At 42.4% G+C, this 21,142-nt stretch overlaps 1 protein-coding gene across 1 annotated transcript in view; it reads left to right on the forward strand.

Moving 5' to 3' along the window:
- Nucleotides 1–21,142, forward strand: part of IQGAP2 (IQ motif containing GTPase activating protein 2) — a gene marked incomplete in the record, with an annotated part of 4,327,392 nt that overhangs the window by 322,220 nt on the left and 3,984,030 nt on the right. The window contains 1 exon segment of the mRNA XM_044063965.1: nt 12,214–12,313. Coding sequence (XP_043919900.1) covers nt 12,214–12,313 — 100 coding nt within the window.

Raw genomic sequence — 21,142 nt, forward strand, 5'->3', positions numbered from 1 at the left:
AGTCTAGTAAATTGTTTCTATGGGTGGGTTTTCTGTATATGTTGGATGTGAAAGAGCCTATGTCTTTGTCATAGCTCAGTTCTATGTCAAGGAAGTGGACAGTGGTGCCTATGCTTCCTATGGTGAATTTTAGGAAAGGTATGCTGTGCATGAGTAGGTCCAGGAACTTCTTGAGTTCTTCGTGGGACCCGTTCCATAGGAAGAAGAGGTCATCTATGTATCTTTTGTACATGATGACTTTGCTGAAACCTTCTAGTTGGGTGAGGGTCTGCTCTTCCCATGCGCACAGAACCAGATTGGCATAGGATGGTGCCATTTTTGCCCCCATGGCTACACCTTTGAGTTGTTTGAATATGGTATTTTCGAACTCAAAGAAGTTGTTTTCCAGCACCAGCCTGAGTAGTGTGCAGAGGGTATCTGCACGTTCTGGCGTCATGTGTCTGTGTGTCACCAGGTATTCTGTAACTAGCTGGATTCCTTCGTTGTGAGGGATGCTGGGATACAGGGCAGTAATGTCTAAGGTGACTAGAATTGGTGGCCTGTGTGGGTTCTGGAATTCCTTTTGAATTGAATGGATTTCTTTTAAAAAAATCCAAGAGTCCTTGAGATAGAACTTGGAGCTTTGGACTATTGGGTTGAAATAGAAATCCAGTAGTTCTGAGATAAATTCTGTTTTTGTTCTTTTGGATGAGACTATGTGTCTCATTGGGGGGTCTGTCTGATTGCTGTGGATTTTGGGGATTCCAAACAGTCGTCCCACTGTGGGGGAGTCAACTGCCATGAAGTCTAGTTCTTCCTCTGTGATTTGGCCTTTGTAGGCGAGGAGTAATAGGGTGGAATCTATGGCGTGGAAGCAGTGTAGTACTTCTGCTTTTGCTTTAATTTGATAGCTGTTTTTGTCTGCTAGCACTTCTAGCATTTTTTTGTTGTAGTCATCTGTGTTCATGACTACCACACCTGTCCCTTTGTCTGCCTTGAGAACCTTAATTTGTTCATTCTGGCAGAGTTCTTTGAGGGCTTTGGCTTCTTGTGGGTACAGGTTTCTATTGGGTACCAGTTTTGGTTCTGGTTTTTGTAGTAGAGACCTGATTTCTGTCTCACATACTTTGGAAAACACACTTATGTGGGTGTTTAGTAGGGGGTTGATAGTGCTTTTCCTTCTTAGCACTTTGGGTATTTTATCATACTCTGAACTGGTGTCACTTGTTTGACTGCACAGTATTTGGTCTGTGTTGTCTTGTGACTGGGATTGGGGGTCCTCTAATGCTGGGGGCTGCATGCGAGTGGGTCCTTCAGGCTGCCTTTCTAGGAAGGTTTCTATTTCTTGTCTATCTGTGTCCCTGTTGGGATTGTTACCTGCTGTGCCAGAGGTGTCTGTGGGTATGTTGTGGGCTTGGCTGGCATTATTATTCAGGCTAGGTCCATTGCATGCTTCTGTGAACTCTAGTGTATCATTCTTGTAAATAGCATTTCTTAATACTTCATTCAAACCCCTTGCATTTTTTGTTAACACATTGTCATCAACCACAATTCTCTCGCTTGTCTTAGCATGCACATTGGTATGGGTAATCACTTTGCTTTTAGCATTACTCTTTAAGTTAGGTAACATTTCTGCTTTGTTAGGCTTTTGTCTATGGCTTACTGTATTATGAGAAACTATGACATTGCTATGCAGATCAACATTGTTTTTTACCTTACTCTTTATATAGGGTGCTTTATATTGGTTCCCTTCTGTTTTTGAGCTTGTGGGTGAGCAGACTGCGTGTGTGGGGTTGGTAGTGAAAGACACTTTGTTGTTATTCAGTTGGTAATCCTTATTGGAAACAGTGGTATTAGTATATGCATTGGTACTTGTACAATTTTTTATTGATACATTGTTACTATCTACTTTGGTGCTTGTGTTAGCTTTTTCATTATTAGACAGTATACAGGTATTGCACAACAATTGATTAGAAGACGTACTGAGCGGAATTGTATCTTTTGGCGTTATTTCTTTAAACGCTAGGTTGCTGCTTAATTTGTTTGTGTCTTTGGTCTGCTCAGTCGCTTTGTAGTCTGTAGCGTATGCTTTCGCGGTAGTAACGCACGTGGGCTTACCGTCCCGTGCAACGTTTGTTTCTTCAAAGGTGCAAACCAGTTCAAATTTTCCAGACTCATCTGTTGTATCTGAGAATTTGTTGCAAGCCTTATTGGGCTTGCGAACCAGCTGGTGTTTTTTGCTGAGTTCTTTGGTTATGCTGGTTAACGATTCTTTTGGGTTGGAGGGCTGATCAGTTGGGCGCCCTGTATTTGTCTGAATAGCCTGAACTGCTTTCTGTGCCCTGTGCTCGTTATTTTCACTTTCCCGGTTTTGTAGTTGCTCCTTGTTGTTGGGGCTACAGCAGCTGCTAGCTTTGGTTGCTGGCGTGGGCTGAGGCATGCCCGCCGGCTCTGTACTATGTGCTGCGTAGCAGGTCTGTTGGTTGTGAGACTGGGTCACTATGGTCGTATAACTGTCAGAGTTAATTGCAGTACAGTTAAAACCACAGTAGCGGTCCGCTTTTGAGCACCGAGGGCCCGTTGGCATGTTCTGCTTTTCGTACTCGGCTTCGCTCTTATCAAATTGTATTGTACCTTTGCGAGAGCGCTTCGGACTATTTGGCGCTGTAATATTTGGATCGTGTGCTACCAATTTGGTAGAAGCGCTCTCTGCAGCCTGAGTACCTGCACAAACCTTGCCAACCTTTGGTTTACATTTTTGTCTGCAGGAAATGCTTGAGAGGGGACTGGACTCAATTACATCAGCACTACACAAAGGGCGATCCTGAACTTGGTCTGCCCTGCTGATTCCCGCTGCCGCGTGAGTCGTGCCCCTGCTGTCCTGCAGTTCTACCACACTTACTTCACTAATATACGCATTTCTATGCTTCCTCTGTACACAGCTATCTCCCACTTGGTTGCTGGCATTAATGACTTTTTGTTTGCTGACCGATTTGTTATGGTCGGCAGTACAGGCATCTTTGTTTAAACTACTAACAGGTTTGCCAAGGCTACTGACTAAGCTTGTGCTGGGACCTGCTAGCTTGAAAAATTCAGTACTTACAGTGTGGCGGTTCGTGGTGCCCTCTTGGTTTCCGTTGTGTTGTGGTTCCTCTTCGTTGTCGATGCAAGCCCTGTGGTTTATATGGTATATATGGTATTTAGCAGTTAGCATGGGTTTCAGCTGAGGTATAGTAATGTTATAAACTCTACATCTGATTCAGGAGTGGGAAGAGTGTAGGAAATGCTGAATTAGAGGAAGTTAAGAGGGTAACTAAAACATCATTAAGTTTTGTGTGATGGCTATTCATTTAATCTCTTCAAGTCTTGAAACTGTAAAATATGGGTCTGCAACATCATGTCATCTTTGCAAACTTCACCATTTTTTTTGACACCATAAGTCATCAACAGGACCTTAAGAACTACTACTTGTTTCTTGGAAAAGTTGTTGAAATCGGAAATAAAATATTAAAATCAGAAACTTTTTAGATACATGTAAGGCAGATTTAGACATGGATTTCAGTGGTAGATGTAATACTGTAGTAGTAAACTATAGGACAGTAGTTTTATCCCCAATTTTTTGAAGTGATATTTGTACTCTTAGTGACCAAATATATGTTCTTTATTGTGCACAGCAGCCAAGGCGATACAATGAGTGTAAAATCATGCATGCTTGCAAATGATATATAAAGCTATTCATTTGGTGATTCCCATGTTTTTTCTGTATAAATCATATGCTTAGTTAGGTGATGATGTTAAAACTTTTAATAAGTAAAGCTGTTTACAAGTGTACTCCGCATTGGAAAAGTTCCAGACTTAGACTACAAGTGAAAACTGCTGCACTTTGAACTGATGTGCAGAAAACTATTTTTTGTTAAAATGTGTGAAGTTGAGATTCAGTGTATCTGGCAAGTAATATGTATGCATAACGTAATGCTGTTTTGCTGTAGGTAAAGCATGCTGCTTTCATTATAGCCTTTCAGAATTCTGATAGGCTTCATGTATGTGTCTGTATAAATGCTCGCATATGAGCATGGATATGTATACTATAACATTTCAAAGCAGTAAGTAAAGATGTATGGTGTTTACCTAGGTGCTTAAAGTGGAAAAGGCTAAGAGAATATCATTTTTTCAGGGGTCTGAACCAACAAAGAATGTCACACAGTACCTGCCAAGCTAGAATGTATGTAATATATATTGCTGAATCTGCCTGGTTCTGTGGTACAGGGGGATGAAGCCCTAACTGAAGTCCAGGCAACAGGGGTTCACTTAATGGCCCTGGCACAAGAGGAGCCAGGTAGGGAAGAAGATGAGAGGTGTGGCCTACTTAACTATCGAAGGGGACTGCAAGCGCATAGGTTCATAGGTAGGTACTAGGCTATCGGCTCTAGGGCCTACATAAGCCTAGCCAGCAAGGTTCCATCGCTTACGCCACCCAAGAAAGTTATTTTCCTGTGGCACTGTCCAGCAGGGAGACAGAAGTGATCCCTGGGGTGTATTTCCTATTTCCCATCCACTCGTCAAGATTTTTCTTAAAGTGCTAATGAAGAACTTTGCTTGACATAGATGGGTAGCTTGTTCCAGAGTATAGGAAGTCTCTGGGACAGGAATCTATCCCTCCAGTGCGTCTCGTTTATTGAAGTGACAAGGTTTAGGTCTCCAGAGTGTGTAGCTTGGAGGGATTGGGATTTCTTTAGGTGTAGCATGTCCAACAGCTCTGGGTTTGACATAGCTTTATATGTTAGGCAGAGATCACCTCGGAGTAGGCAATATACTACGGAGTAAAGCTGGAGTTTTTTGAGGCTGTCAGTGTAGGGCATTTGTTTGAGGCCAGTAATCCTCTTTGTGAGGTACTTCTGTGGCCTTTCCAGCTGCTGCAGATGTCTTGTGAGGTACATTCCAAAAGGGGCGATGTTAAGTTGTCAATTTCGCCTTCATTCTTGCTGGATGGGTTCGGAGCCGATCCTCGGCTCCGGCTTGGCACTTGCTAAGCTCGAGAGATAATTTTACCAGCTCGAGGCAACCCTATATCCCATGATGCAAGGCTGAGACTACCCAGATCTCGTTTGCCGCTTTGCTAACGAGGTGCCTTTTTTTTTACCAGCTCCAGGTAAGTTTCTAAATATAAGACTTTAGTCTAACCCCTTTAATTTTTCATAACTATAGTTGTTTTTTGTTAACCTTAACGCTTACTTTAACCCTATTCCCGTTAGTGTTCCCTTTTTTTTCAAGTTTTTTTTATCCCCTTTCCTTAGCTTAGGCCTTAGGCCTTCCCCTTCCTAAATTTTTTCCTGTCAGGGATTGTTTGTGTATGACTGTGTTGTTATCCCTGTTTAGTTTAAATTTTTGGATTGGGTGTTTTTTGTGTGTGTGTTGGTGTTTTGTTTTTGACAACTTGTGTTTCCTCGACACAGCTATGTCGAAGGACACAAAGGTCTCAGGCTTCAAGAAGTGTCTCGTGCTGTCAGAAGATGTCTGCCTGGGACCTCTGCACCTGCAGGACTCTTGTGCTATCTGTCATGCCTTCAGCCCAAGAGTCCTGCAGGAGCGCAGAAATAAATTAATATTAAGGGGCTTATTAAAGCTTGACAGCTCCCCGACTAAGTCGGCGCCGGGGAAGCCCTCAAAACCTATCAAGCCTTCGGCTGAAAGTTCCAAGCCGTCGGCTACTGGTTTATCTTCACCAGTGTCGAGATCGGCTCCGGCCGGAGCCGATCCTTCCATTATAGCAGTCACAGTATTGGCTCCATCCGGCGCCGATACTGCCCAATCTGGACATTCAGTGTCTGCTCCTTTGGCTCCATCGATCTCTAAAAAGAGATCTCGATCCCCCTCATTAGAGTCGATACGTTCGGCTCTGAGATCACCCTTGCTCTCGGAGCGGAGCCATCGGAGCCATTCTTCTCTGTCATCCAGGCTGTCTGATCACGACCTCGAGAGAGTGGTGAGTAGACTATTAAAGTCTCAGGCATTGGCCCAAATGCTCCATAGCCCATCTGAACAGACGGTAGCTATTTCACATCCACCAAACATTCCTCCTTCGACTCTCTTACAGAGCTCGGAGCCGGAGCTCCTCGGAACTGTGACCGTTGTAGCTTCGGAGCCGATACCACCCCTTTCGGCTCCGTCGTCCTCTGCTCCGATTTCCTCCTTGAGGCCTTCATTGGAGGGATCCGGGCATCTGGTCTCTCGCCGGCTCCGAGGGGCGAGTGGCATCGGACCCTTGTCCGACCCGTTCTCCCTCTCGGGCTTCGGCGTTGGTGAGCTCAGCCCCGACATCTGCCTCGGAGCCTTCCCTCTCGGTGAGGCCTGGAGTTCCTATCTCTTCGGAGCGGGAACCTTCTGGTCTCTCTGACGAGGGAGCCTTCAAGGTGATGAGGAGTGTACTAGCCCCTGGGCTTAGTCAATGGACAGTTCCATCAGCTCCTCCCACTACAGTGCCTGTTGACGTCTCTTCCCACTCTCTTGCTCCCGGACCCAGAGATCCAACGGCTCAGGTTTCCCCATTGGGAATATTTTCCTCTTCCGAGGCTTCTCCTGATCCGTCAGGTGAACCTCCGCGTAAGAGGACATGTAAGAGGAAACATCTAGACTTCCCCGAGTCTATTGCATCTGATACTGACCTGGATGAGTCGGAGGGATCCCCAAGGTCCTCCTCTGAGGATGTCTCTTTCTCAGACATCCTTGAACTCCTTAAGCAGAGGGGGAACTGGCCCTCCCTTAATCCTTCTGAGGACGAGTCAGTATACCTGGAGGCGTTCGGATCTCAACCCTCCACCTCCTGGGTGTCTCCGCCTTTCGACCTTCTTATGGATGTAGTGGCTCGGAAGGCGTGGATGGCTCCGGATTCGGTGGAACCTATTCCTAGGAGGCCTTCAAAATTCATTACGGCCCCACCAGATAGACAATATTTGACAAGGGGTGTCCCAGTTGATGCCATGGTGGTGGCTTCTGCCACCAAGAAGGAACTAGCTGATCCTTCGGTACCTGTCCATCCTCCTAACAAGGATTCTAGGACTATGGACAGGTACGGCAAGCGGATTTTTTCTTCAGCGACTTTTGCCATGAGATCGCTGAACTACTTGTGTCACTTCACCCGCCTTCAAAGAGATGTTCTTAAAGAGTTGGGAGAAGTTTTACAGGATCCGTCAGCTGCTGGGTCTCAGGATAAGATTAGCTCACAGCTAGGAATCCTTAACTCCATTGTTAACTCCTCGATGCGGCTCATTTCTTATGCAGCCGATGGAGCGAGTAGGGCCGCAGGCACAGGAGTGGCTTTAAGGTGTCAGTCCTGGATGCGGCTTTGTAATTTTGCAGACCCCTTCAAGGCGTCCTTCACAAACTCCCCTTTTGATGGTTCGACCTTGTTCGGACCTCAAGTGAAAGACACTTTGACTAGATGCAAACAAGATGGCAAGACTCTTTCTGCCGTAGGAGTCCGTTTCTCCACCCCTTCAAGACCTTACCCCAAAGGACAGAAGGGAGGGAAAATGTGGTTCAGTAAATCTCAAGGAGTCACACCTGACGCACGAAGTCAGTTTACCCCCAGAGGCAGAGGGGGTAACAATACAGACGCCCTAGGGGCAGAGGGGGTCCGCAGAATCAGGGTAGCAGAGAGCCTCTTTCTGACAAACCCTTCCAGCATCCCTGAGATGTTGCCCGATTGTCCACCTTCGGAGGCAGTCTGGGGAAGATTATCGCTGTACCCAATAGCCTGGCTTTCCCTTTCTCAAGACAAATGGGTGCAGTCGATTATATCCGAGGGTACAAAATTCCCTTTATTCAAACCCCAATTCAGCAAAAGGGGAACCCTTCCAGATATTCCATCCGGTCTAAGGGAACTAGCAGTACTAGAAATATCAAAACTGCTAGCAAAAAGAGCCATCCAGCCAGTCTCAGCGGACCAGATAGGATCCAGAATCTACTCAAGGTTCTTTTTAGTTCCAAAAAAAACAGGGGACTGGAGACCAATATTAGATCTGAGCAAACTAAACAAGTTTGTAAAGAAATCAAGATTCCGGATGGTCACGCTTCAGTCCATTCTACCCTTTCTGGGCAAGGACAATTGGATGTGCTCGATAGATCTTCAGGATGCGTACTATCACATGAAAATTCACAGACGCTCCAGAAGATTTCTCTGCTTTCGGCTGGGGACCAGTCACTTCCAATTCAGAGCCCTGCCCTTTGGACTCACTACAGCCCCCAGAGTGTTCACCAAATGTATGGCAGCAGTTACGGCTCACCTGAGACGTCAAGGATTCCAGGTGTTTCCATATCTAGACGACTGGCTCCTCACTGCCACCACCAGGCATCAACTTCTCCAAGCCAGAGATTACACCATTCACATTTGCAGAGGGCTAGGGATTTCCATAAATTTTGAAAAATCTTCCTTGTCGCCTTGTCAATCTATTACTTTTATAGGCGCAAAATTGGACACCGTACAACTTTCAGCAAAGTTAACAGACCAAAGGATCTTGGACATTCAAAGTCACGTCCAGGTGATTCTTCTCAGCAACAAAATTCAGGCCAGATTTGCTCTGAAAGTGTTGGGTCTTATGGCGGCCGCCATAACACTTCTTCCCTTTGCCCGCTTTTACATGCGTCTTCTACAATGGATGCTATTCGCCCAATGGTCTTTTCAACAACTTCCCATGCGTCACAAGATCACAGTAACTCCAACTTGCAAAAAGCATCTGACATGGTGGATATCGTCCCCTCAAGTCCATCAGGGCAGACCCTTTGTTCCTCCTGCCCCGGTTGCCACTGTTACATCGGACGCCTCCCTGATCCGGTGGGGGGGGGGCATTATCAGGGCAGAATGGTCCATGGCACTTGGCAACCTTTCGAATACCATCTGCACATAAATGTCCTGGAGATGAGAGCGGTACTTTTAACGTTGCAAGCCCTCAACGACTCTCTTCCCCTGGGAACTATTGCAGTCCAAGCGGACAATATGTCCGTAGTGTGGTAGATCAACAAACAGGGTGGAACCAAGTCCTATCCACTGTGTCGAGAGGCTCTCAGACTTTGGCAATGGGCAATCTCTTCTCAGCGGTTTCTGATAGCAACGCATATCCCTGGGAAATCCAACATCATAGCGGACAGATTGAGCAGAGCTATTCTCATGCCTCACGAGTGGTCTCTCAAACAATCAGTGACGGAAGAGATTTTTCAGAAGTGGGGCCTTCCTTGCTGTGACCTTTTCGCTACACCTCAAAACAGCAAATGCCCAGACTTCTCTCTCTTCCCCCTTCCAGGCCATCCCCCCAGAGACGCTCTAACCCAAGATTGGCCCCGGGGACTTCTTTATGCCTTTCCCCCCTTTCCGCTGATACCTCAACTAATTCAGAAAGCAACCGCCTTGAGAGCCAAGTTGATTCTCATTGCCCCTTATTGGCCTCGACAGATATGGTTTCCGTTCCTACATCGTTATCTCTTGGTACAGCCATGGCATCTGGACCTGGTTCCAGATCTTCTGACCCACCAGTCGGGACAGCTGCACCAATCCATACCTTCTCTCAACCTCACTGCTTGGTTGCTCCACTTCCATCCTTAGCCAGGCTTCCTATGATTTCTAATCCCGTCCGGGATATCATAGTAGCTTCCTTAAAATCTTCTACCAGAAAGATTTACACTAGTAAATGGCGACGTTTCTCCTTCTGGGCAAAAGCTAGGAACATAGACCCCTATACTGCTCCGATTCATTCGGTCTTGGACTTCCTAGCTGAGATTTTTCATTGAGGATCCTCTTCCTCCACAGTAAAAGTTCAGCTGGCAGCCATTTCGAATTTTCATATGGGCCTTTTGGACCACAACATTATGTCACATAAACTTTGCAAGGCATTCCTTCGAGGTATCTTTTTACTTAAACCTCCGATTAGAGACCCCCCCCCCACCACCACAGTGGGATCTAAATTTAATTTTAACATCCTTGATTCTTCCACCTTTCGAACCTGCGGCTGCCTGTTGTTTGAAATTTCTTTCTTGGAAGACACTTTTTCTAGTCGCCATTACTTCTGCCAGGAGAGTATCTGAGCTTCATGCTCTCTGCATTCGTCCTCCCTATTTAATCTTCCACAAAGATAGGGTATCTCTAAGGACTAATCCGTCTTTCTTACCAAAAGTGGCATCGCAGACAAACCTAAATCAATCCATTGATCTTCCAGTGTTTTTCCCGAATTATTCTGATAGAGCGGAACATAAGTTACATTGTTTTGATGTTCACCGCCAGCTCAGATATTATCTGGACAAAACTAAACTTTTTAGGAAATCTGATCAACTGTTTCTATCCTATGCAGAGAACAGGAAAGGCCTTCCAGTTTCCAAGGTGACTTTATCTAGATGGCTGTCTTCTGTGATTACTTACATTTATCAGCTCAGAGGCAAAGAGTTGATTTCTAAGCCAAAAGCCCATTCTACCAGAGCTTTAGCTACATCGACAGCCTTTCAAGCTAGACTTCCAATAGAGACACTATTTGTGCAGCAGCCACATGGGCCTCTCCTCATACCTTTGTTTCACATTACAAATTAGACTTGGCCTCCAGAGACAGAGCGAATTTTGGTTCCACTGTTCTCAAGAGTCTGTTCCATTGAGCCACCCAGGATAGAGGTGCTAGGGACGCGGTCCCATCCAGCAAGAATGAAGGCGAGATTGACAACTTAACATTAAGAAGTTATGTACCTACCATAACGTTCCATGTTAGTTGTCTTCTCTCGCCTTCTTTCTTGCGTCCCGCCCTCCATCCCCCTAGCCTGGTCAGACCGAGAAGATTATGCCTCTTTTATTAAGAGGTTTTATTCCTTTTCTAGCTATTCAGCTTCTAGTGTCACTAGATTAGGTTGATCCTTTCTAGAGGATTATGATGTTATTTAGTATTGTTACTTTTTCTTCCTCCTCTACAGTTGGAAGAATATATTACTATTTCCTTAGCTACCAAACGAGATCTGGGTAGTCTCCGCCTTGCATCATGGGATATAGGGTTGCCTCGAGCAGGTAAAATTAGCTCTCAAGCTTAGCAAGTGCCGAGTAACCCATCCAGCAAGAAAGAATGCGAGAGAAGACAACTAATATGGAACGTTATGGTAGGTACATAACTTCTTATTGTACTCTGTAATGGGTCTGATGAGTGATGAGTAGAGGGGAACAATGACCTCTTTTTTTCCTGGATGAGAACCCTTTAATGATGAGGTGTGCCACGTAGAAGGACTTCCTGACTACTGTGGCGATGTGACTATCAAAGGAGAGACTACTGTCCATCTGGGTCCCAAGTTCTCTTATCACGCATTCGGTGTTAAGTAAATTGCTGCCTATGTGGCAGTTCATGGGTACAGAGTTTTTACCAAAGGGGATGACACTGCACATTTTGGCATTGAGCTTGAGACCATGACTCTGACACCAGGCATCTGTCTCAATGAGGCCCTTCTGTAGGGTGTCCACATCATTTGGGGACTTAACTATGGCTCCTAGTTTGCAGTCATGTGCGAACTTTGTTAGCAGAGGCCTTCTGTGTTAGCCTGTACTTCAAAGAAGTAGGTACCAAACAGGAGATGTCCCAGGGCGGAACCCTGTGGTACTCCACTTGTCACTGCTTTGAGGTCAGATTTGGAGTCTGCAACTTTTACAGCATTGGTTCTGTCAGTGAGCCAGTTGGCAACCCATCTTGTGAAGTAGGGATTTATACCTAGTTTAGTGAGTTTAGCTATAATTCCAGAATTGGGCTTGGTGTTGAAAGCCTTGGTGAGGTCAAGATAGGCTGTGTGAACCACCACCTCACCCTCATCCATGGCATGGGGTCACATTAGTTGGCATTTCCTTGGGGGAAGGAGATTTGGAAATTACCTGCACTGCTTTGGGGTTGGATGGAGTTGTGGAAGGCATTATCCCTAGTGGAATCAAGGGATAATGTTCCTCATGGCAGACCATTAAATCTTCCCTTCCCTTCCATCATTTTAAGCTGATTGCACACAGGGACATTAGGCCATAAAAAACACACAAATAAGTCACCTTTTGATGACTTCCTTAGTGATGAACCCCGCCTTTTCACCCTTGTCCAAGCTCTTAACATTATCTTTCACTCTCTCTCTCTCTCTCTCTCTCTCTCTCTCTTCGTAATGTTTCACTTACTATATTTGGATAAGGCATCATGAGAATATTTACATTTTGTGTATTCTTACTGAGGTCCTGTCTTTTCACAGCTATTGTGGATGATGAAAGGCTTTCTGCAGAAGAGATGGATGAGAGGAGACATCAGAACATTGCTTACGAGTATCTGTGCCACCTAGAGGAGGCTAAGCGGTAAGTAACCATCAGAGACTTAACTCCTTTTTTACATGTGAAAACCCACAAAGCCTTCTTCAGTACTGCTTGTAACGGAAGTGATTGTACTAAGACATTTATTAGATTGCATGTATGTGTTGCAAGTCTGCTGCTAATTGTTTGGTAGTTAAGAGCAGAGGATTAAGGCCATGAGCTGATTTTGACCGTTGTCTTGCATTCTTGGGTTTGATGGCTTCAACCGTAATTTGCATAGTGCATGACTCTGAGCAAATTACGTAACCAGACAGTCCTCCTTGTTCACCACTGAAAAAAGACAGTCATACCTAGTGAGATTCTTATTAAAAAAAATGAAAGAGCTAAATCTGTTCTGCTGTAAGACTGGCAGATGATGATATTCTAGTTTACTCAATTTTGAGTCACATGGAGCCACTGCATCAAAATTCCCTGACTTTAAGCTGTTCTGTTTAAATCCCCAAATCCACTGCAGAGCTGCTGTTTATCATTTGATCATAACAGGGATAGAATAGACTTGGTGTGGTTTAGGGGATGGAGCATTCTGCATCATGTATTTTTCTTGGTAATGTTTTATTGCATTGACAATTGCTGCAGTGTTTTCTTTTGACCAACCAAAACCCCAATGCCCCCACCCCTATGTCATTCTTTGATATCCTTTCCGTTCAGGTCACCCCTTTCAAAACACTTGCCCCGCTCCAACAAAGTGCTTTGGAACCATATTTATGTAATGGTACAGAAAAAAGATTTCTTCCAAGCCATCAGATTGATTGTAGATCACACTTAGTACCTAATCCGTAGTGTTTTGCTTCCCCGTAGGAACTTGAATACTGACCCTTGCACATGCATATTTACAAATTGTGCAGACTACCTCCAACCTCCACCAGGTGACTTTATGGGGAATTGACGAGACCTACCCATGTACAGGGAGAGCTATCCATCAGATGGTTTGTGTTTGACCTGTGGACCAGTGCTGCCTCAGTGGTGGCACAGAATGATTCTCAATTTCTGTACCCACTGTCTGCATTTGTATTCTTTTTGACCGGGGGACTGGATTTCAGATTACTTCTTAAAGGTTGATGACTGCTTGTAACTGTTGTTTCAGCAGGTCAGAACAAATGCCCAGTAAACATCTTGAGTGCACGAACATGACTTAATACAGCATGTTAGGGCCACTTAGCACCTTGGGCACCATGTATACATTTCTTAAGTGTTATGATGGGTATAGTGCTGTCATTTTAGAATATAAAATACCATGTCACTGCTTGTGAATTAAGTTTTAAAAGCTAGCATTAATAGATACTTTGTGCCGCAGACACCTCTGACAATTGTTTTATGGTTGAAGTATCAATGGTACAAATATGCTTTTGAATTGCATCTGAATATTATAGTTGGTGTGTTCATGCCAGTATGATTCACATGCCATTCATAATTTAGATTTTATTGTTAGAATGCTATTAGTGTTACATATATACTTGTGCATTATGGTTTATGGCTTGAGTGTATATATTTTTGACTGATACATGCAACTCCTTTTATTGTTGATATCTGTATTAGTAAATGTCTGAAATGCTACAAACAACCTGCAAAGGTAAAGTGTCAGAAGAAAGCTCAGCGTTCTCGGTAGGACTGCTGTATCACTAAAAAGCTGCTGGTATGCCAAAAAAAGCGAATCCAAGGTCCATAAACGCAAAAGATGTTTATTGTAGCATAAAACCAATAGAAACGTCGACCTAGGTTTCGTTCGTGTCACCGAACTTCTTCAGAACAATAAAAACAATACAAAAGGCTCTTAAATACTGACTAAGGTTGCAGTGAATGCCTCAATTAATCAATTAACTTCCCGCCAAAAAACTATTACATATTTATATACCCACATATACGTACCAGCAGCAATTAAAGAACTTCATGCTATCCTACAATTACTCTAAATTATTAAAATTATAAATGTGCCTAAAAACAACGTGCGCTTAGTGCATAAAACATTAAACATTATACATTGTTACATTATTCATTAAATACAATGATAATATGTCTGTCTGCTCACAATATAATAAATCCTAATGTAAGTTGTGTAAAATTAAACTAATACAAAACACTACAAACTGCTCGTAATTTATAAATTGCATTACCACAGGTTGTTTACATAAAAAATATATATGTATAGTAAATAAATATTGTGCATTTACTGAAATCAGTAACCTTTATGTTATTATACCGTAAAATAGGTTTTATACTGATATATTCATTAAGTCCGGGGACTGATGAGCATTAAGGTATATTTGCATCCTCAATTCTAAAATGTCCAAGTTAAATTTTGTAACTTTGCCCTGTGCATCAAAGTACAAATGTGTTACCCAAAAACTTAAAAGAATGGTCTGCATGTTGGTTTATATGTCTGGCTAAGTTAGTTGTTTTATGATTTCTAATGTCCAGTAAGTGTTCCTTGACTCTGTCTCTTAAGTGTCTACTCGTCTTGCCAACATAAAACTTTCACAATTTTGGCAGACTGCAATATATACAATATTGGTGGTGTAACAATTGATGTATTGACCTATGTTTATATTCTGATTGTTAACTGTCACCACTCTATCTATGTTTATCATGTACCTACATGTAACACCTACCACACTTGAAACTACCCTTGGGTTTATTGGAAAAATCCTTGGGTTTAACGTTCAGATTTTCAAAAAGTTCCTTAAATGATGTATCTTTTCTATACACATAAGTTACACACCCTTTAAAATTTTCCCCTATTGTTTTGTCTGTGCTAATAAAATTCCAATTTTTGTTCACTATATTTTGAATTTTAATTGCTATATCATTATAAGTAGTGATATATAGGGGAATGTTGTTACAAACAAATTTCCTAATGTCCACAAGGTCGCCAACCACACTATCAACTGATGTAACTTCACTGGCATGCAATAAAGCTTTGTAAAATCCTTTACATCTTTTATCTGTTACCTCTTTGGCAATATTTTTACAAAGATCTTTTGGGTAGCCTCTATTCAAGAATAAAGTGACAATAAAATTGACTTCCCGTTCAAAGTCCACCTCCTCACTGACCATTCTAGCCGCTCACCATCTGACCCTTAACCACTGCCTTCTTTTGGTGGTGAGGGTGCCAGCTGTCATAATGTAAATATGAGTTTGAGAAGGTGGACTTCCTGTATATATTGAAACCAGCTTTTTCCTACTTCTGTCATATGTCAAGCAAATGTCCAAATAACTAATACTTTCTTGACTGGTAACATATGTAAAATTTAGGAACCAGACGCTACTATTGATATATTCCAAAAAACTATTTAAAATGACTTGGTCCCTCTCCAAATAATAAATAGGTCCAAAACGACCGTAAAATTGAACATATTTAAAAGATTGTGAATTAAAAGCGTAGTTGGTGTCCCAAAATGTTAGGAGAAAGTTAGCAAAATTGGGCCCCATGGCAACCCCACTCATCTGTTTATAATGTGCCCTTCAAAAATATAAAATTATTTTCAAGACAACTTCCATTAACTTAACTATCACATTCACTTTGTTCTGATCATATAGTTTTGTAAAATATAGTTGTTCTTCCAACCACTCAAGCCCTCTATCATGGGGAATGACGGTAAAAAGATTACACACATCCAGAGTAATGAATGTGTCACCTTCATTAAATGCTATTGATCTAATTTTGCCCAAAAAGTCCCATGAATCCTTCAATATGTGTGGAAAAAACTTTATACCCGGTTTTAAATGATAATCTAGGTATTGACTAATAAAATGTGTTTTACTCGCTTTCCACTATAGGTCTAAATTGCAGGTTGTCAAGGCCTTTATGTATTTTGGGGATTCCAAAAATCCCACTTGTAACTGGGTATTCATTCTTTAAGAATTGCCACTCCTGCTCATCTAACTCTCCTTGGAAAAGCATATCAAATAGAGTATTATCTATTCTGCCATGCGCTATATTAATTTCATTCCTACTAACTTCTCTGTAGGTGTTACCCAATAGTAAAGTGTTCATGTATGAAACATAATCATTGTGGTCCACAATGACTATCCCACTTCCCTTATCGGGTTTCATAATTCTGATGTTTTAGCTTTCAATATATTACTCAAACAAAGTTCTTCCTTAGTGGTCAGATTTTTATTGTTAATGCTGGCCTTATTGTATTCAATAAAGGCATTCCTGATGTCATTTTCGGTTACTTTCTCAAAAATAGCAACACCCTCGTGCATTGGTGGATTATAAATACTGGGTTTTGTCAATGTACCACCATTGTTATTAATGCCCCATGAATTACCTTGGTATAAAATTTTCAAATTCAATTTGCGAGTAAATAATTTTAAATCTAGAATTGTATTCACTAAGTTGCCCTCCTGCATGGCACAAAACTAAAACCTTTGGAAAACAAATCCACACATTCTCGTCAAACAGTTGACTAGTGTAGTTGTATAATTTAAAGTCCCCTTTGTTGTTAATCACAACATTGGGCTTACAAAACAAACTACGTCCCCCCTCATTATCCATTTGAATGCTATGGTCTTGTAAGTCCACGGGGTTATCAGACACCATATTGTAAACTTGATCAGTTGCACTCAAACCACATTCATTATTAAACATCTGAACATCAGCTGTCAACAAATGCCCATCTATATTATAAACTGATACATCAAGCAATGAATGAGTGTCGTCACAAATTCCCAATCAACTGCCAGTTGTACTAGTCCCCATAATGTCGTTATTCTCACCATACAGTACATTCTTTTCATTCACTTCTTTGATTGCTCATGTGGGCCACTTACACATTCATTACATCCGTTGTTAGTTAGTTGAATATGATAATTGTCAAAGTCATATGTAAAACCTGTGTGCCCGTGGCCAAACATTGCTCATCACTGGCATTAGAAAACAAATCACAAAACGTATTGCGTGAGCCAGTATTGTGTGTATAAGTCAAAGAAATACTGCAGTTGTCTAAACCGCCTTGAGCCTTATTGTCTAAGTAGAGAGCATCAAAGGAAACATCTTCACCTGAACCCATGTTCAAGGGGTTGTCCAAAATAGTCCCTGTCGCCCCAAGAGGCGAAACAACATGCCCACTCATGCCAAAGTCACTCATATTCCCCGATGGTGTAGTGTTGGAATCAATGCTAAATTGGTAATTAAATAACTTACCAAAAACCTCTTCTTGAGGGACGCCAACGGCTACTTGCGCGCCCCCCACACGTTTTTTGGCTGCTGCTGTTGTGGAAAATAAACCCTCTTGTTGGGATCAAATTCCCTTCTCGGTCGTGTCCCCAAATGTTCACCTTCTTCTTCTACTTCATGTGTATGCTGCCCTCTTATCCGTTTGGATCTTCTGGGACCCTCATCTTCCACTGAACTTTCTTGTCGGTCACTATAAACATCCAAACGTGGAGGGGAAGTGATGTCGTCCAGCACATCCATGCGGTTCCTACCAACTTCCGGTCTACCGTTGTCATGGCCACAATGTACTGGTTTAGATTTAGGATAAACCAGCCCGATGCATACACTTTCTTATCCCTCTGGATCTTTTTGCTTTTGTCATAAATGACATTGCAACTGTGTTCCACTTCTTTAATCACATTGATGTAATTGGTATAATATTGGTGAAGAGTAGGTCTTGACTAATAAGACTGTTGAGATCATCCAATTCAACTAAAAGAAGTTCAATCTTTTTATCGTTGTAGGCAATCATAATTTCCATAATTTCTAGCCCAGTTTTATTGAATAACTCGTGCAAATCTTTAAGCATGTCAGGATCGTGTTCGCTACCATTGGGATACCTCCACAGTCTAAGTCCTTTGGGTACAATCCCTAAATCAATATTCTTACGTAGGTAACCATTCTCCATCTGTGTTCTTTTAAGTTTAAACATTTTGACCTCGAACATACGTAGCCAATCTCTCATATTCCCTTCCAACCTGGGAATAGTAGCTTTGGGTACGGGAAGATTGGAATTGAATGAATACTGGTTTTCTCTCCAGGATTCACTGCGTTTAGACTCCGTAAGTTCCCTGTTGCCCCTAAAATTACTGTCATGAGCCACTGTTGTTGACATTGTGAGCAGACGCTGTTGGTTGCGGCAAAGGGGTTGCTTGAGTTAGCGGTAACCCCAAACTGGCTGTAAGGTCCATACTGGCATTCGAAGCTGCCATCAATTTTTGAATTAATGCTGTGTGCACCTTGAGCTGCTCACTCATTTCCTTAAGCAGCACTCCCACCTCGAGCGTGCCGCTTTCTTCCTCCATATCCAAACAGCCAAAACCAAGAACCAAAATACCTGCAAAGGTAAAGTGTCAGAAGAAAGCTCAGCGTTCTCGGTAGGACTGCTGTATCACTAAAAAGCTGCTGGTATGCCAAAAAAAGCGAATCCAAGGTCCATAAACGCAAAAGATGTTTATTGTACATTAGGATTTATTATATTGTGAGCAGACAGACATATTATCATTGTATTTAATGAATAATGTAACAATGTATAATGTTTAATGTTTTATGCACTAAGCGCACGTTGTTTTTAGGCACATTTATAATTTTAACAATTTAGAGTAATTGTAGGATAGCATGAAGTTCTTTAATTGCTGCTGGTACGTATATGTGGGTATATAAATATGTAATAGTTTTTTGGCGGGAAGTTAATTGATTAATTGAGGCATTCACTGCAACCTTAGTCAGTATTTAAGAGCCTTTTGTATTGTTTTATTGTTCTGAAGAAGTTCGGTGACACGAGCGAAACCTAGGTCGACGTTTCTATTGGTTTTATGCTACAATAAACATCTTTTGCGTTTATGGACCTTGGATTCGCTTTTTTTGGCATACCAGCAGCTTTTTAGTGATACAGCAGTCCTACCGAGAACGCTGAGCTTTCTTCTGACACTTTACCTTTGCAGGTATTTTGGTTCTTGGTTTTGGCTGTTTGGATATGGAGGAAGAAAGCGGCACGCTCGAGGTGGGAGTGCTGCTTAAGGAAATGAGTGAGCAGCTCAAGGTGCACACAGCATTAATTCAAAAATTGATGGCAGCTTCGAATGCCAGTATGGACCTTACAGCCAGTTTGGGGTTACCGCTAACTCAAGCAACCCCTTTGCCGCAACCAACAGCGTCTGCTCACAATGTCAACAACAGTGGCGTTCATGACAGTAATTTTAGGGGCAACAGGGAACTTACGGAGTCTAAACGCAGTGAATCCTGGAGAGAAAACCAGTATTCATTCAATTCCAATCTTCCTGCCCAAAGCTACTATTCCCAGGTTGGAAGGGAATATGAGAGATTGGCTACGTATGTTCGAGGTCAAAATGTTTAAACTTAAAAGAACACAGATGGAGAATGGTTACCTACGTAAGAATATTGATTTAGGGATTGTACCCAAAGGACTTAGACTGTGGAGGTATCCCAATGGTAGCGAACACGATCCTGACATGCTTAAAGATTTGCACGAGTTATTCAATAAAACTGGGCTAGAAATTATGGAAATTATGATTGCCTACAACGATAAAAAGATTGAACTTCTTTTAGTTGAATTGGATGATCTCAACAGTCTTATTAGTCAAGACCTACTCTTCGACCAATATTATACCAATTACATCAATGTGATTAAAGAAGTGGAACACAGTTGCAATGTCATTTATGACAAAAAGCAAAAAAAGATCCAGAGGGATAAGAAAGTGTATGCATCGGGGCTGGTTTATCCTAAATCTAAACCAGTACATTGTGGCCATGACAACGGTAGACCGGAAGTTGGTAGGAACCGCATGGATGTGCTGGACGACATCACTTCCCCTCCACGTTTGGATGTTTATAGTGACCGACAAGAAAGTTCAGTGGAAGATGAGGGTCCCAGAAGATCCAAACGGATAAGAGGGCAGCATACACATGAAGTAGAAGAAGAAGGTGAACATTTGGGGACACGACCGAGAAGGGAATTTGATCCCAACAAGAGGGTTTATTTTCCACAACAGCAGCAGCCAAAAAACGTGGGGCGCAAGTAGCGTTGCCCTCAAGAAGAGGTTTTGGTAAGTTATTTAATTACCAATTTAGCATTGATTCCAACACTACACCATCGGGAATATGAGTGACTTTGGCATGAGTGGGCATGTTGTTTAAGCCTCTTGGGGCGACAGGGACTATTTTGGACAACCCCTTGAACATGGGTTCAGGTGAAGATGTTTCCTTTGATGCTCTCTACTTAGACAATAAGGCTCAAGGCGGTTTAGACAACTGCAGTATTTCTTTGACTTATACACACAATACTGGCTCAATACGTTTGTGATTTGTTTTCTAATGCCAGTGATGAGCAATGTTTGTACGGGCACACAGGTTTCTTACATATACGACTTTGACAATTATCATATTCAACTAACTAACAACGGATGTAATGAATGTGTAAGTGGCCCACATGAGCAATCAAAGAAGTGAATGAGACCAATGTACTGTATGGTGAGAATCACGACATTATGGGGACTAGTACAACTGGCAGTTCATTGGGAATTTGTGACGGCACTCATTCATTGCTTGATGTATCAGTTTATAATATAGATGGGCATTTGTTGACAGCTGATGTTCAGATGTTTAATAATGAATGTGGTTTGAGTGCAACTGATCAAGTTTACAATATGGTGTCTGATAACCCGTGGACTTACAAGACCATAGCATTCAAATGGATAATGAGGGGGACGTAGTTTGTTTTGTAAGCCCAATGTTGTGATTAACAACAAAGGGGACTTTAAATTATACAACTACACTAGTCAACTGTTTGACGTAGAATGTGTGGATTTGTTTTCCAAAGGTTTTAGTTTTGTGCCATGCAGGAGGGGCAACTTAGT

The sequence above is a fragment of the Protopterus annectens genome, chromosome 2.part2 (assembly GCF_019279795.1).
Source record: "Protopterus annectens isolate FY-2018-M chromosome 2.part2, PAN1.0, whole genome shotgun sequence".
NCBI lineage: Eukaryota > Metazoa > Chordata > Ceratodontiformes > Protopteridae > Protopterus > Protopterus annectens.